At 47.2% G+C, this 17332-nt stretch overlaps 1 protein-coding gene across 1 annotated transcript in view; it reads left to right on the top strand.

Annotated features, from left to right (window-relative positions):
- Window positions 1-350: 350 nt before the first annotated feature.
- The window catches only part of HABP2 (hyaluronan binding protein 2), a 42415-nt gene continuing 25433 nt past the window's right edge, over window positions 351-17332 (top strand). Inside the window, exons 1-2 of the mRNA XM_060101667.1 lie at window positions 351-419; window positions 12262-12298. Of these exons, the coding sequence (XP_059957650.1) occupies window positions 351-419; window positions 12262-12298 (106 nt within the window). The remainder of the gene's footprint in view (window positions 420-12261; window positions 12299-17332) is intronic.

The following is a 17332-nucleotide window of genomic DNA, read 5'->3' as shown; positions in this document are numbered from 1 at the left end:
GGGCTCTCACCCTGTGGCTGGGATGCTAGTGAACCATCGGGCCTTCTGCGCTGAACACTCAGCAGCTACCCCCTCACCCCCAGCCCCAGGAGCCAGGGGCACTTTGCTGCTTTCTCTCCAGAAAACAAACCACCCCCATGGCTCAGCCCAGCCCCAAAGTTACCATTTGTTTAATCAAGATAGTTGGTTTGCAAAACATTAAACATTAAACAGTATTTGATGCCTAGTTAATAATTTGCATCCTCTTCATTTGTTCCTGAATCCTTGGAGACTGACACTTTCCCCCCTAAAGGCATAGACAACAAAAGAAATTGTTTTTAGAGCAAAACAAGAGTTCTTAAACTACAAAGATGTTTGCCAGAATGTCTGATCTCCATGTTCTGTTGTTAATGTTTCTGGCGGGAAAGACAGCCTTCGGGGTAAGTGTTCTTTTCAAATATCTGTAGTTGAGAGGCTCTGAGGTTATTAGGAGGACCAAACCAGCTGGGCCAGGAGTGAGGAGAAACTTTAGTTGTGAAAGCCTGGTGTTGTCAGGTCGAAAATGTCCTGATTTCAAGCGCTGATGCAGGCCTGTCATGTTGGTTGCTGTTAAGGGGCCAGTTCCATGAAGCCATGCAATTGACTTGAGCCCTCTTGGAGCAGCATCTCCATGAATACCTTCCAACTAAGGAGATCAGAGCAAGAAAATCTGCTAAGGCAGTGGGTTGTGATCTGACATGGATCTCAGAGATCCCTCTGGGAAGCTGCTGAAAGCTACAAACTCTCTCTCCGTACATGCCAACGCACATACCACGTTCTCCCGCTATTTCAGGTGACACTAGGGTAAGAACCCCTGTGCTTTGGCTCTAGAGGAGAAGCCTGCGGGCAACAGGCTTACTTAGATGGATTAGATGTGGAGAGAAGCTTTGTGGGCAGCATTTTTTCTCCCATCACCCTGTAACCATGGCTGTAGTGCATGGGGCAGAAAGGAGCAGTTGCCCCAGGGAGGTCATGGTGAGAATGGAAGGAAAGGGACCTCGGGGGTTCTCACATGGGGGACTCAAGACATCCGGGAGCAGATGAATTGTGGAGGTGTTGGCTCCTGCTGTGTGCCGCTGTGGTCCAAGAGTGTTAGCTGGGTCTCTGTGGACACGTGAGAGAGGGCCTTCACCAGACATCGCGCCTCTTGGATGGGTTGGAGGCATGAGTGTGGGCTTGGGAGCCAGGGTTTGAATCTCAGCTTTGCCGCCTTCTAGCTGCGGAACAAGTAACAAGTAACATCATCTCTGTGAGCCTCAGCTTCCTCTACTGCAAACCTAGCGATAATCTCCCCCAGATTTGGGGAGGGTCGAGCCCGATTGAGTGGGGCAATGCATGTGGCTTTCAATAAATGTTAGCTCTTTTCCCTTGAGATTTCCAAAGTGAATACGAGTTCTCTATAAAAATCAGAGAATGCGCCCCTTTGTTGGAGTGGAGGGGGTTTGAATAGAGAACAAGAGATGGGGGAGAACTGAAATAACAGTCATAACCTATTTATCTCATTAAATACCTTTGCATCTTATTTCCCATTTCACTCCATAGAGATTTTCCTGCAGGCAGCAGATTAAATTCCAGGTTTTCTGATTAGCACGCTTTAAAAACAACAGCTTCTCCTCCCCTTTTGGTAAACTGTACTCAGACATGTACCTTAGTTCCATGTTAAGCTGCCAATGACTCACCTCTGGAAGGGTTTTCTTTCCCAGTGATGACGTGTGTGTGTGTGTGCGTGTGTGTGTGTGTGTGTGTGTGTGGTGTGGCTACAATGACCGGTTGTTATCAAACCCCCTACATCACTGATTGTTGTTGGATGTCTGGGGCCAAGATCCTGCAGAAATACCACAAGTCTAGAGAAAAGCAATGGAAACTATCAGAGGTTTGCAAGGGGCCCGGAGAAAGTACCAGTCAGAAAGAATTAGATCCTAAAGTTTGCAGGCAAGGAAGACAGTGGATGCAGTCTGTCTGAAATTCACCAAAAGGTAATGCTCGCCCCAAATCCCTTTTTTGCAAGCCCCAGTGAATGTTTAGGGTTAGCAATGAAAATATAAGTCAATATGGATAAAAGAGAAAATACGAGAGATAGCCTTTAGGCAATGAGATTAGTCAATTCCAAAGAGGGGATTCAGGGCTTTGGAATGTTTTCTTACTCCAGATGTGTGCCAGACAGGTGGTCGGGAGGGCAGCTTGTGACCCATAGACCAGTACACAGACATCCAGGGGAAAGTGGCCAACTCACTCAGATGTCTAGAGAGTTTGAGGCATCACCAGGAAGGAAGGGGCCCCATAGCCCGATGGACAGGGTGGCCTCTCCTGCCCCATGTAGCTAAAAATAATAACCAACTGCTACCATTTGATGAAAAATCCTGTGTGCCAGGCTCTGTGCTTTTGAGGCGTTGGTCTTTGGGTCCTCCAGAAGGACCCTAAGAAATAGGTACTGTTATTGATCTCAGTTTACAGATCAGGAGCTGGGTAAAGTGTCCTCAAGTCACAAAGCTGGGAGGTGGCAGAGCTGAGTCCTAGACTATGGCTGGTGTCCATCTGTCCGGATAAGGTCTCTTGCCTGGGGCCCTGGTTGAGGATGAGATTTCTTTGGTCCATATAGCTTCAGGGCATGGTCCTTCCTGTAGGGATGGGAGGCTCTTAGACCAGGGGCCTCTTTGCTGGGTGGAGGGTAACAGACTCCATGTGCCTCTGAAACTTTAAAGCAAAGGGTCTCTGCTTGCTGCCCGTTGGAAAGATGCCTGGAGACCCTCCCACGAGTTCAGATCATGCAACAAAAATTATGAAGACTTCTCTGTAGGCTCGTCTTTAACTTAGGTTTTTATTCAGATATCCACGATCCAAAAAAGGTGCAGTCAAATATAGTTGCCATGGATTCCAGGGAATCCTTTTTAGTGCCTTCCTGGTCTGGTCTAGATTTGTTTTTCCTTACCTGTCAGTTTTGAATACCTGTCCCCAGCACAGTCTTGTATTGTTATTCCCATTTTTTGAAAGAGAAACAAGCCCAAAGATGTTGAACTAACTTCCCAGCCAGGACAGAGACCCAGCTCTGTCCAATTGCTCACCCATCACAGGAGGCCCGCTCAACGGTATTGTGCCCCGTCCCCAGGGCTTAGACATCTCTTCTTGCTGTGGTTCTTAGGGTGATCTGAGGTGCCACTGGCCTCAGCCATAATGTAATTTGACCTCTTCTAGGGTCATGAGCCAGAGGACAAACTTGTTGGGCCTGCCCTGCTTATCTCAGCCCATCCACAACAGTGGGCCTTACAATTAAAATGCATGTTTGCTCCCATTTCTAAGCTTTTTAAACCCTAGAGTTGTTTAGAGTTTAGAGTCCAAGAACTCTAGAACTCCAGAATCCTCCTAGGTAGAGAGTCACAAAAATGTCTGCATAGACCAGAGGTTGCAAATTGGCAGCTTGGGGTACATTCTGCTCACAGCCCGAGTTTTATTTGGTGGGTAGAAGTTCAGCCTGAAGAGTATTTTTGTTTCCTTTCAATTGCTTGGTGACATCTGAGAATCAGAACATTCCACATAACAATACAGATCCCCAGCTTTTCTTGAAAATCAGGCATTCTAGTAACACAGGCTCCCATTTTTGCATGGCACCGAGAGGAGAAGGAACTACTGCTTCTGATATTAGAAGCTGAAGCCTCCCAGATCCCACAGGCCCCAGCACTCTCTCTTTTTGACACCCTCTCTGCTTGATAGGTATACATTATCTACCTCATCCTACCCTGGAAAGAGAGAGGCAAAAAGAGAAAGAAATGGAGAGAGAGGCTGCTTGTCTGGTTATTGTTTAGAAACACTGTGGATGCTGAGGTATTAGAGCCGATTTTGGATGGTCAGGTAACAGGGCTCAGTGTCTGATTAATTCAAGCATCCAAATCTACCCGGTCCCCAGGACCAAACAAGGCTTTGGATGGGATAACACGAACCACCTTTTTCAAAGCGTCGATGCTTTGGAGTGTCAGAGTCCCTTTCAGGCCTAGGAGACATCACTTCCTCTTGCTGTAACCCATTCAGAGTCTTATGGAAAAGAGAGGGACTGAGTTGCACTGCATGTTCTTATAGATTTTTAAGAAACCTGATCCTAAGCACAAGTCCATCTCATTAGCTTTGGCAGTGTACACTGGTATTTAGGGAAATCAGGTCGCAGGAAATCGCGTGTGTATGTAGGCACAGATATATTTATATTTTCGATTCATTAGAGTTTCCTAAATACAAAAGCAATTCTTTTGTCACAGAGAAACAGCATGGCAGAATATTCGGCAGCCGGGATTTTAAATAAAACATGCTTTTTCTTCATAATTAATATAACAAGGTTTCCTGGCTTAGGACTTGGCAAAGATCCCAGGAAAATTGAGGGGAGGGGGCTGGTGTGACGTGCTTGTGACCTGATGAACAAATTCGAGGAAGAGTTTGTGCTGAGTGAGCTCCCCTCAATCACTTAATAATTTGAAAAAAAAAAAATTCAAACTCATTGACAACAGTGGCTAATTATCCTAATCATAATCATAGCAGCAAGTATTTATTAAGTTTATCAAGTCTTTACCATATGTCAGGTATTGTGTGCTTTATGTTTATTATCTCATGTAAAGCTTCCCAACAGCCCTATGAGTTAAGGACCACTGTTATCCTCATTTTACAGATAAGAAACTAAGCTTTACAGAAATTAAGTCATCTGTGCAAATGGCCCCCCTGTGAGGTTACAGAGCTGGGATTCAAACCCAGGTCTGCCTGATGCCAGTTCCATGCTCATAACCACTGTGTTAGAGGTTGCCATGCCAGGCACTACCCCGTAACGACTGGGACTTTCAATGTGAAATGGAAGGTGTCCAGGGGGACAGTGGCCTCAGACGCCAGCTTCAGACAGGAGGAAAAGCCACTCCCACTGGAGGCTCCTTCAACAATCCCGGAAGCGTTTCTTTCCAACGCCAGAAGGATCAAGTCTTGCTAGATGGCTAACCCATTAGCTCAGTGCTTTCAAAATTTTAGTCATGAACGAATCCATCTTCAGAACTTTTGCCAAAGCCCAGACTAGTTTCTTAATACTTTTGTTGAACAGACTCACTTTTTGTCTACCTAGATAGATATATTTTTAAAGGAAACCATCACTACTATAAATGGGAAAATCAAAGAAAATGAAACAATGCCACTGAATTCTAACTGGCTGCAGCTGTCATGCTAAAACGCAGAGCTGACGCCTGCTTTCTCCTTGTGAGGAGCAAGAGATAGAGGGGAGGGACTTACTAGTGCCACCCCAGTCTGCCTTTGTGATGGGATTGGAAGAGATGACAGTAAAACTGAGAAAGGAATGACTCTCTCACGCTGTGTTTTGATGCGATGTCTCTCCCTGGCCAGGCACCACCCAAATCAGCTTGGGTACCAGCAGCGGTTCATGTCCCACAACAGAGAAAGCACAGAAGTAAAGACAGCTTCAGGGGTGGAGTTGGTTCCCATCAATGGGGAAGTTACTTTCCTGAGAACCCCTGGGCTTTTCCTGAGAACTGACTAGCCAAGGAGGTGAATATGGGGCTTGTGCCCATGTGGTGGGCCTCAGACTCCACCCCCACCAGCCCTTCTGTTTCTTTTTTTGTACACCTGCCTTTTCAAAGGGTTCTGAAGTGCATGATCACACCCAGAAATGAGTGTTTGTTTTTATCCAGTCTCCTTACCCTGGATGGTCTCACCACCAATCCTTTAGCCCCCTCGCCACAAGTCCTGGGATGAGCCATTTGTACCAAAATTTCTCACTAAGTGCTTAGCTGAAGAGTAACCCACTGCAAATGCTGTAGACAAATCCCCCTGAATCAAACATCAGGTCGGGTAAGGGAATTCTTTCTTTTATCACTGGGGGAATGAGGCACAAAGAGACTGAACAATTTGCACGGGAGCAAAGATAGACTCACCTATCTCCTTGGCCAGGAGCTTCAGGCCTAAGAGAGGTAAAATCGAAGTGTGGCCAACGGCAGAGTGAGCTGGGGGCTGATTGAAAAATGCATGTTCTGGGCCCACTCCAGGCCCATGGAAGCACAACCCTGCAAGTGGAGCCCAGGGATCTGAATTCTTATCAAAAGCTCCCCAGATAAAAATGGGAATTCCCAGGGTCTACACACGGGACCCTCCTCTCTACCCTGTCCCAGCCCTGCTCGCTGCACGAAGCTGCAGTCCAGTCTCCAGTTAACTGGGCAGAGGTCTGTACAGGTGGCTCTGAGGCAGCCTCACAGTGAGGCGACCCAGCCTTGAATTCCTCCCTGGCCCCATCCACTCGCGTCCTTACAGGAGCCATGTCACCCTGTTGGGCCTGAGCTTCCTCCTTTGCACATAAAGGGTCTAGGCCAGCTCCTCTTCACAGCGCCTCCTGGCCCATCGCTGTGGTCCTGTGAACAGCTTCATCCAGGCCCTCAAGAAGGAAACCACCCACAGGGACCACTGGCTGGTGCCTTCTCCTTTGGCCTCTGAATTTCCCTATTAGAGCCGTCCCTCCTCACCCTGAGGTTCAGATTAAAGCAAAGCCACAGTGAAGCTGCTGATGCTGGGACAGCGTTGCACAGCTTGTGTGCTAAAGCAAGGATGAGATTCCTTGTGACTACAAAGGGCTGAGTGGCACCACCTCATACCTGTTAGGATGCCTAGAACCTTCTAAAAATGGAAAATAACAAGTATTGGTGAGGATGTGGAAAAATCAGAACCCTCATTTATTGCTGGTGGGAATGTAAAATGGTGTAGCCACTGTGGAAAACAGCATGGTGGTTTCTTAAAAAGTTAAACACAGTATTACCACATGACCCAGCAATTCTGCTTCTGGTACTGGCCCAAAAGAATGGAAACCAGGGAATCAAACAGATATCTGTACATCAATGTTCATAGCAGTCTTATTCATATAGCCAAAAGATAGAAACAACCCAAGTATCCAACAGATGAATGGATAAACAAATTGTGATATATGATGGAATACTATTTAGCCATAAAAAGGAACACATTTTTGAGATATGCTACAACATGGACAAACCTTGAAAACATTAGTCATAGTGAAATAAAGCCAGTCACAGAAGGACACATAATGTATGACTCCACTTATATGAGGTAGCTAGAACAGGCAAATTCATAGAGACAAAGTGGAATAGAGCTTACTACGGGCTTGGAAGAGGAAGGAAGAGAGTCATTGTTTAATAGGTACAGAGTTTATGTTGGGGATGATGAAAAAGTTTTGGCTATAGACAGTGGTAATGGTTACATAACATTGTGAATGTAATTAATGCCACTGAACGATATACTTAAAAATGGTTAAAATGAAAAATATCATGTAGTATATATTTTACAATTTAAAAAAAATGACTGAGGCTTTGCACAGTTGTTCATCTCATGACACAGCTTTTTGCAGGAGGGGCCAGAGTGGGAGGATGTCATGAGGCAACAGGTGGGATGGTGCCTGGGATACTGGCAACCCCTGTCCTCTGTCACCTCCGCCTCTCACCCTAACCTTGAGCTCTGTGTCCAGCAGTGGGGACTGGCCCTGCTGAGCTGTGCACTCCTGTCCCTGGCTTGCCTTCCAGCCCAGCAGCCTCACCCTCACCTGGCCACAGTTCAGAGTTCTCTCCTCCCCAGCTACCTTTAGGAGCAATGCAAATCTCTTCCTGGGGTGCAGTGACATCTGGTCTACCACCCGGTCATGGTAGAATAACTGCAGAGAAAGAGATGGCTGGAATTTGAGTCCCAATCTCTTATTTACCAGGTGAAAGATTTTTCTGCTATTGGTTCATTCTAAGTCAAGCTTCTAGCCCCAAAGTTCAGGTCTAGCCCCTCCCAGTCCTCTGAGAATATTTCCTATCAGTTCATTCCTGGAACCCATCAAGGCAGACTTTTAGCCTCTGCCTTTTTGTTTTGTTTTCAGGAAGGTCTAAAATTGTGAAAGGTAGAGGAAGAACCTGAGTTGAAATCATGACTAGAATAAAGATAGGACAGAAGAGATTAGACCTCAACTCCCTCCACCCTCAAGGAGATTACACTGTAAATCAGTAAGACTCCGAAACAGGATCCTTCTCTCTGCCCCTCCCTGCCTTCCCCACCAACCACCTTGAGCCTAGAAGACACCAGATCATGAGACATGCTCCCTGTTGACTGGGCTGGAGGGTGGGATATAAACATTGCTAATAATTTGCTTCTAACTGGGGAAGGCCAAAGTCCTGAGCCACGGGTCCATTGTGAAAGCCCGATTGTAGATGGACTAGCAATTGGATCTAGAGAGGTCTCTGAATCTATTGCAAAGCAGCTACCTTTCCATGTGCAAGAAGCAGCTATTCCCAGCCCTCTAAGAGGAGCTGAGGTAGTTGTGACCTCTCATCCCTGGTGAGACTGGGAATCAATATGGTGGAAGAAGCAGGCAGTGGCTTGCGTGCCTTTTGATCTGGGTGAAGATGTTTGCTGAGATGTGTTTGTCACAGTGGACTGGCTGAGGCTGTAGATGACTTTGGTCCCTTCCCCAGATGCCCATGGGACCTAGTGGCCCCTCTCTGTGTCTGCCCAGGCCTGGGCAACTCTGGACAAGATTTTCCCAAAGGTTTCCAAGAATAAGGACCCAATCTCTTCACCGGGCTCAGTGCCTTGCTTCTCCTAGGGTTAAGTAGCTCTCCCACTTCCTTCTCCATCTTTTCAACACCATGTCTGCAGGCTGTGGGTCCCTCATCCCTCACAGCAATGGCTCTGGTGTTAGACTGGCTCTTTTCTGGCCTGGCTCTATCATTTACTAGCTGAGTTATTTTGGGCAACTTAATCTCTGCAAACGTGTTTTCTCACTCTAAAATGGGCATAATTATAGTACTTCAATTATCAAGGATTCTGTGCAATAAAAGAGACAAAATGCACATAAATCATTTAGCGCAGTCCTTGGCAACTGTCAGGTCTTAATAAATGTGAGCTGAGATCATAGCTGTCCCTTCCTGCGCCTCTTCCTACTTCTTTTGCATCGATGACCTTCCTCTTTAGATTTGCAAGTCCCAGGCATAGGAGTTCTTATTTCCCTATCTCTTTTGAAAACTGGAATGGAATGATGGGATGAAAGGAGGCGAATATTCTGTCTATCCATTCCCCTCAGCCCCCCGCCATCGTCCAGGTTAGTTTCAGGATCCAGGTATACGGCATAAATTACTGGCTATTGTCCTAGCCTTTCCGGTTTGGTCCCCCAATATCCAGCCTGGTGTTTGGGCTGCCGGTGTCCACATTTCACCACAGCCTCTTTCTGAGGATGGATCCAGTGATCCACAAAATGAGTGGGTCTGCTTCGGACCCCTGGGACACCCTGACATGCAGCCCAGGCTGCACAGCTGGGCGGCAGCTGCTTCAGACCCCCTGAGAGCCTGTGGGATCTGAAGGTGCCCCCAGGCCAGGAAGGTCCTGCTTTCTTTTTGTTCGCTTTCCGTCTGAGCCCCAGCTCCAGCTCCAACTCCTGGGAAGGGCACGTCTGCCACCTGCTGGCTGTGGGCAGCGCAGCACCTGACTCTCCCCCAAGCTCCAGTTTTCCAGCTAAGATTTGGGGCTCTCGCCCTGGCTCAGGTCCTGAAGGGCTGGATGAAGACAGGTAGAGAGTGATGGGCCCTGACCTCCACACAAGCTTTATGGAGGGAGGATGAGGCAGGCAAAGGACCAGGACCAAGGCTGCGCTGACTGGCTGTGACGAGGGTGAGACTGAAGGAGATGTAACATTTGTTCTCAGGGTCCCCTCATGCCTCTTCTCTGTCACCTGCCTGCCACTCATGCCCAGAGATGTCAACGTCTGCTGCTCCCTGTTCAAGCACCCCAGGCCCAGAAACACCCTGAGACCTGAACCTGCCTTTCTTCTGCCAACCCTGCCTGCCACTACCAACCCCCACCAAACACTAACCCCCACCCCTTGTCTATTTCCTGCAGAAACAGGGCAGGGCAATAGTGATGCATTTAAGTAGGCACTGTCCAGACAACAGATGGCTTCTCTCCCTTTCTTTGCATGACTTTCTCCCCCACAACTTTTGATTTTTAATTTGTCAAACCTCCAGAAAAGTGGAAAGAATATTTCACTGATTATCATTCACCCAGAGAGATGCAACACAGAGCCTTTGCCGTAGTTGCTTTCTGCCATGATCTCTTATGCACTGGGGAAAAACCCAAACGAACTTTTTGGCCAACCCAATATATACATTTGTTTTGTTTGTTTGTTTGTTTGGTTGGTTGGTTGGTTGGTTGGTTTGCTGAATCATTTGCACCTAAATTGCAGACATCTCCCTCCCTACTTGAGCATCTTCTAAGAATAAGGACATTTTCCTACAAAACCACACTACCATTATCACTCTCAAGAAATTCAACACTAACGAAATAATACTGACATAAGTCTATATTCAGATTTCCTAATTGTCCCAATAATATCTTTTAGGGCTTTTTTTTTTTAAATCTAGGATCCAATCAAGGACCCACACTGCATTTAGTTGTCAGGCCTCTCTAGCCTCATTTAATAAAGAACAGCCTTCCCATCTTTTTTGCCTTTTATGACACTGACAATCTTGCAGAGTCGAGGCTAGTTATTTTGTAGAAAGCCCACAGTTTGGGCCTGTCATGTTCCTCATGAGTAGATTTAGGATACGCATTGTTGTCCAGAATGCTACAAGTCGATGTTGTGCCCTATTGTGCGTACGTCACGTCGGGATGCATTCTTTCTTTTTACTATTTTACCCAAAAATGACTGAGGAGGCTACAGTAAAACAGAAAATGAAAACTTCTGCTGAGGGTAGAGGAAGCAAATATACCGAACTGCCTAGACACGTGGGTACGAGGAAGATACATCACACTGACGGCCACTTCCTGGTCACCGAGACCCACCCAAAGGGAACCCTGTCAGGAGGTAGAACTCTTGTTTTCCAAGTCAGAGGTCAGCAAACTTGGTCTGTAAAGTACCCGATAAGAGATATTTGGGACTATACTCTCTGTGTCAACAAACGCCCTGCAGTTGCAGCACAAAGGCAGACACGGGCAATGTGTAAGCAGGTGGGCGTGGCCATGTTCCAATCAAACTTTATTGGCAAAAACACAACTGCCGGGTTTAGCTCAAGGACGTTTGTTTGCTGACATCTGATGTAAGTGAAAGAAAATATTCCAGCTATTAAATAAGTAAAACTTTCTTTTTCTGGTAAGTACCGCATTGTAAAAAAACAAAAAACACTACCACCACCACCAAAAAACACTATTCCTATCATTATTTTTTCAGCAAAACTTTTTGAGGCATGCCGTGTGCCAAGCACCATGCTCAATGTTGGGTAAATACATCAGTGATGAAACAGACAAGAGCCTCGACTTTCTTGTGAGGGCAAAGTTTGATGTGAGAGAGAGATAACATGCAAATAAACATACAAAATTACAAGCTGTAATGGGGACCATGGAGGAAATGAATGGGTGCAGAGATAAAACAATGGGGGCATGTCATACTGATAGGGGAGTCGGGGAAGATGACGTTTAAGCTGAGACCCAGTGATGGTCATTGGAGGGGTGGGGTGGAGAGCTTTCTAGGCAGAGGGAACAGCAATTGCAAATGCCCTGAGGTGGAAAGAGCTTGGCTAGTGCCATTTTGAACCTAGTAAAGAGCAGCAGGAGGGAGGGGTAGGGGAGGAGGTTTACAGGTCCTAGTTGGTGTTTGTATTTTATTCCAAGAACAATGGGAAGTAATTGGAGAGTTTAAGCATCTGTCCATCTCCAGCCTTAAGGAACTGTCACCTGAGACAATCACTAGACTTGGGCATGAATCCGAATCCTATCACGGCTGTGTGACCTCTGAGCCTCAATTTTCCCATCTGTAAACAGGCTAATAAAGCCTCTTCATAGGGTTGTTAGAAGAGTTAAATGCAGCAATGTGTAGTCGGGCAGAGGAGATGCACAGTACATGCTGATCACTGTATCTGACAAGACGGTCAGTACCTGGGCGGCCAGGTTCCAGCCTGGGAATAGGTAAGTGCAAGCACTACACATCCACCCTGGGGAGAAAGAGTGACGTTTTGGATGCTCAGCCAGCACAGGAAGAGTGGGGAACATCGTCACATAGGCCCCACCCCCTATCTCTCCAATCCACGACACCACCCCTCCAGCCGTCAGAAAGCACCCCGTGCTCCTGTGCCCTAGCTATGACTCCGAGAAGGCTCCTTTCAGCTCGCAGGAGCTCAGGAAAGCACCCAGCCTGCTTGGAAGACTCAACCTTGCTCTGCTCTGTGTCATTTTGTTTTTCAGTTCTCCCTCCTGTCTTTACTCACCGACATGGACCCAGGTGAGTGTGCGGACCCCCCTGGGGCTGCCAACCCCACAAGCTGGTTCTGGGATGGAGAAAAGGGGGCCTGTACATGCGAGTGTGGATGTGACCTCAGGGTTCCAATGGTTCAGAAATGTCACGGACCGCTTTGAGGATCTTCCCAGAGAAATGCATTCCTGGGTATTTGGGTGTCCACACACACACACACACACACACAACACAGTGCTTTACACAATTTTGAGGTGCCTGTGGACATCCCTGATGTCCAGTCTCATGACCCCAAGGGAAGAATTGCTGAAGCCTTTAAACCCCTTCATTTTATACAGAAGGATACTGAGGCCCAGAGAGGGGAAGCATCCTGCCCGAGGTCACACAGCCCATTTGTGTCTGAAACGAGACCAAAAGGCCAAGGCAAAGTGAGGGTGTCTTGAACAATGGCTCCAGGAAGGCCAGCTCTGTGCTACCCCACTCTCTCCACCCCCTTCGGTGGGGAGCCAGCCCCTCTGTGCTGAGAGGGTGGTGCCGTGCAGGCAGCCCCCGGCTGGCCCACCGCTGCTGATGGCCTCTCACCAGCACCCCCACTGGGTTGCTCCTCCATCCGGTGTGTCTCCTCAATGTTCCTTCACACAGGCTCTTCTCTCACAGACACACCTGCCACCTCTCACCTGTCCCGCTTCCTCTGCCTGGTGCCCTCAGCCGGGCCTGAGCTGAGCAGAGCTGCTCCTTCCTGTCCCATCGTCCATCTCTCGGTCTCTGTCTCTGGGTCTGAGTCTCCCTTTGCTGCTCTGAGGCCCAAGGGAGAAAACTCCACTGATTATTTCACTGGGGCAGAGGACACATCCCCCGCTGGTAACGACCTGTGTTGGTCACCCACAGAGGACAAGAGCCAGGCACATGGAGATCGCAGTCACGTCTAAACATTGGATCAAGGGTCTCTTCGGAGCAAAGAAGGTGATAACTGGGTCAAATTCAGCTTGACAGTCAATATTCTCTGGCAGCAAAGCCCTGGATGGGCAGACAGATTTGTGCCGGCTCAAGGCAAGCGATGCTTGGACCTTGTCCTGCCCTGCATGCTCAGGGAATGTTTGTGGAATTGGATAGAAATGTACATGAGCGTGGTGTGGGGACTGGGAAAGGATCTGTGTCTTTCCCCAAAGCAAAGGAGAGTGTTGAATTCAACAACATACAATTCAATTGCTTGGAAGAATCATATTTCAGGGGGCTCCCCCAGCTGGCCAGACCAGCAGCGTACATGGAATCCAGGGAGGGTCCAAGGCCAAGAGATGGGAAGAGCTGCCCCCTCCCCAGCCTTCAGCGCGAACTTCTCAGGCACCACTGAAGGAGCTGCTTTGGTCTGGGTGCCCACGAGACAGAGGTTCGGAAATGTGGGCTTGCACAGAGGAAGAAACAGGACATCTAGCACTCAAGGGACCTCACCCTCTTCAAGTGTTTGAAAAGCAGCCCCACCCCTAGTCCACGAGGTGGGCTTTGTGGGAATTAACAGGAGTATTTACCTCAAGAAACTTTACTGCCACCTGCCAGAAAGTTGCAAAAGACATATACAATGACTATGAGTTTATGACACCCTGGATTGTGCAGTGAACAACACAAACAAATGTATGCAGTGGCCCTACTGAACAGACATCACAGAAAAGGGAGTGGATACATTCTTTGTGTCCATAAGGCCTTCAGCTTTAATCAAATAGATTGGAAACTATAGGGTCAGATTTGACCTGCAAACAGGAAGAACTTCCTCACCATCATAGTTGTCAAAAAGTCTGAATGGGCTTTTGGGCTCTTGTGGGGTAGTGAGTTCTCCACCACTGGTGGTATTCGAGCACAGGCTGAAAAGCCACTTAGTAAGGAGTGGAAAGTGTGAGATTTAACATGCTGAGATTCTGGGCTTTATAAGAACTCTGCCAAGGGCTTCTGATAGTTTGGTTAAGTAGATGAAGGGACCCTGGAACAGGCCACCTGCATGGTCCCGAGTCCATCTCGAGGTGTTCTGTCAGCCTCTGGCTGTGGAACAGGGTGAGATGTAGTGGCTGGGTCTTTCTGCAAAGAGCAGGTTAGGTTCTAAAAACACCCCTGTTCGTGACTGATTTAATTTCACCTGAGGGTTGTACTTTGATGGAATTTGTCAGATTCCCCGCCGGCTTTGACAACAGTGTGGCCAGGGAAACGCTGTGCTCATGTCCACGGGCAAGCTGCTACTGTAGTTGGTCTTGCTGGAGACAGTACATGGTGAGGGCCTGGCTGGAGCAGATGGGCCTGGGCCACAGTCCCCAACGGGTGGCAGAGGAGGTGACCATCAAACAACACAGACTCTGCCCATCTCCCCAAAGCAGGTGACATGACAGCCCACAGACCTGCAGAAATGCCTCTTCAAAGCCAGCTAGATTCTGCCCAGCAACACAGGCTGAGCCCATCCATCAGCTGTCCTGATGCCTGCCAGCAAGGGTCTCTGCTGGGCTTGCCCTGTCAGCCAGAATGGAAGCATCAAATGCAGGCTGACAGGGTTGGGGTTTGGGGGAGGCCCTCGGAGGAGCCGTCTGTGCCACAGTGATGGATGGTGCCAACAGGGACGGCATTCCAGGGATTTTTACTCTGTTCCACACATCTGGCAAGCTCTTTACCCCAAGCAGCTGCAAAACCCCATCCCAGGAACTCTTGAGTTTTTCCGAGAGACCCCATGTATGGACCACGATAATCCTGGTTGAGGGACCTGGAGGATGTGACAAAAGAGATTTCCCAATGGTGTTACTTCCTGGAAGCCAAAACCCATGGAGTGTCCGGAAACACAAACCCACAAGAGGCTCCAGGGCTCATAAAATAGCAAACCAGACTTGGACTTAGGTAGACCTGGGTTCTGATACCATCTCCTTCTGCCTTAGTTTTTCCTTTTCTGTAAAATGGGAATAACAATACCTATGCTATAGAGGTTTTTTAAAGTTAAATAAGGTTGTGTGCGACCACGTTTATTTTGTATAGCCACCAATATATAGAAAATACTCAGTACATAATAACCTATTATTCGGAATATTTGAGTTAACTCAGGATGTTCTTTACCATTCTTCCTGATAAATTCTAAAAACAGACTCTTATAATTAGACAAATCCACAAGGGTTTCTTTTTATACCTGATATGAAATGCTTCTGACAGCTTCCCCGTTCTTCCCGCAAAGCTTTCTCCTTCTCTATAGCCTAGAGAAAATCTCAAATAATCTGTATTGGAACCTAGAAAACTTCTAAAAAATCTACCAATGGAACCAAATTTCATGTCAGGCTGCATGCAGTCCCTGTCTCCCCAGGAAAGCCCTTGGACAAATTTCTATACTACTATTGAGCTCATCAGGCATTTTTCTTCACCAAATATCTATGACCCAAATCTCAAATAGTTTTTTTCCTGAATTCCCTGTTTACTCTGCACAAGGCAGACACCATCTTCACTGACAGAGCTATGTGCCCACTGTGTACCAGCCAATCAGAAGGAAGGGAGGCTTGGCCATAGAGGGAAAGCTTGATCTGTCCAACACATATTAACAGCATATAGGGCTCTGTGCTGGGCACTGTGGTGTAGAAAGAGGAATGGACATGGCCCTTTTTCTTAAGAAACCAACTGTCTAGTTGAAGGAAAGAGATCAGATAGACCAAGTTAAATACAAAACTCAAGAGACGTGTCCTCTGAGATCCAGCCGTGAAACCTAAAATTCTGCAACCACCTGGGCCACTGAGGAATTCTAGTATCTAAAATTCGTATCCCACCAGCAACTCAATATTAAGCCATGTGTGTTCATTTGTTATTACTACATGATATGGTTGGCTCTTGAACAATTCAAGGGTTGGGGATCCTGACCTCCCCATGTAGTCAAAAATCCATTTTGACTCCCCCCAAGCTTACCTACTAAGAGTCTACTCTTGGCTGGAAGCCTTACTGATAACATAAACAGTTGACTAACACAATTTTGTATGTTATATGTATTATATGCTGTATTCTTACAAGTAAGCCAGAGAAAAGAAAATGTTAGTAAGAAAACCATAAGGAAGAGAAAATACATTTACAGTGCATGTGCGTATGTATCTACTGAAAAAAAAAATCCATATATAAGCGGACCCATGTGTGCAGTTCAAACTGTGTTGGTTGGCAATTTAGACTGGGTTCAGCTGGGCAGTTCTTCTAGCCTAGACAGGGTCAGCTGATCTTGACTGGGCTTCCTCATGTGTCTGTAGTCAGCTGGGAGATTAGCTGGGTTTTCTTACATGTTTGAGACCTTGGCTGGGGCCTAGGGCTGCCTCACATGTTACATTATCCTACTTAGAAGAGCCCAAACTTGTTCACACGGCAGTCACAGGGGTCCATGAGAGAGAGAAAGAGAAGCTTGGAGCTGGCACACAATGCTTCCACTAGAAGCTATTGGCAAAGCAAGTCCCAAGGCCAGCCCAGACGCTAGGGATGGAGAAACTGACTCCATCTTTTTCTTTTTTTTCTTCTTCTTCTTTTTTTTTTTTTTTTTTTTGCAGTACGCGGGCCTCTCACTGTTGTGGACTCTACCGTTGCGGAGCACAGGCTCTGGATGTGCAGGCTCAGCGTTCATGGCTCACAGGCCAAACCGCTCTGCGGCATGTGGGATCTTCCTGGACTAGGGCACGAACGTGTGTGTCCCCTGCATCGGCAGGCGGACTCTCAACCACTGCGCCACCAGGGAAGCCCTCTTTTTTTGAATTTTATTTTATTTATTTTTTATACAGCAGGTTCTTATTAGCTATCTATTTTATACGCATCAGTGTATACATATCAATCCCAATCTCCCAATTCATCCCACCACCACCACCACTACCACCACTTTCCCCCCTTGGTGTCCATATGCTTGTTTTCTACATATGTGTCTCAACTTCTTCCCTGTAAACCAGTTCATCTGTACCATTTTTCTACGTTCCATATGTATGCGTTAATATACGATATTTGTTTTTCTCTTTCTGACTTACTTCAATCTGTATGACAGTCTCTAGATCCATCCACGTCTCTACAAATGACCCAATATCGTTCCTTCTT

Source organism: Mesoplodon densirostris, chromosome 1, assembly GCF_025265405.1.
Source record: "Mesoplodon densirostris isolate mMesDen1 chromosome 1, mMesDen1 primary haplotype, whole genome shotgun sequence".
Classification (NCBI taxonomy): Eukaryota; Metazoa; Chordata; class Mammalia; order Artiodactyla; family Ziphiidae; genus Mesoplodon; species Mesoplodon densirostris.
Note: the sequence above shows the minus strand (reverse complement) of the source record. Positions and strands in the feature narration are given on the sequence as shown.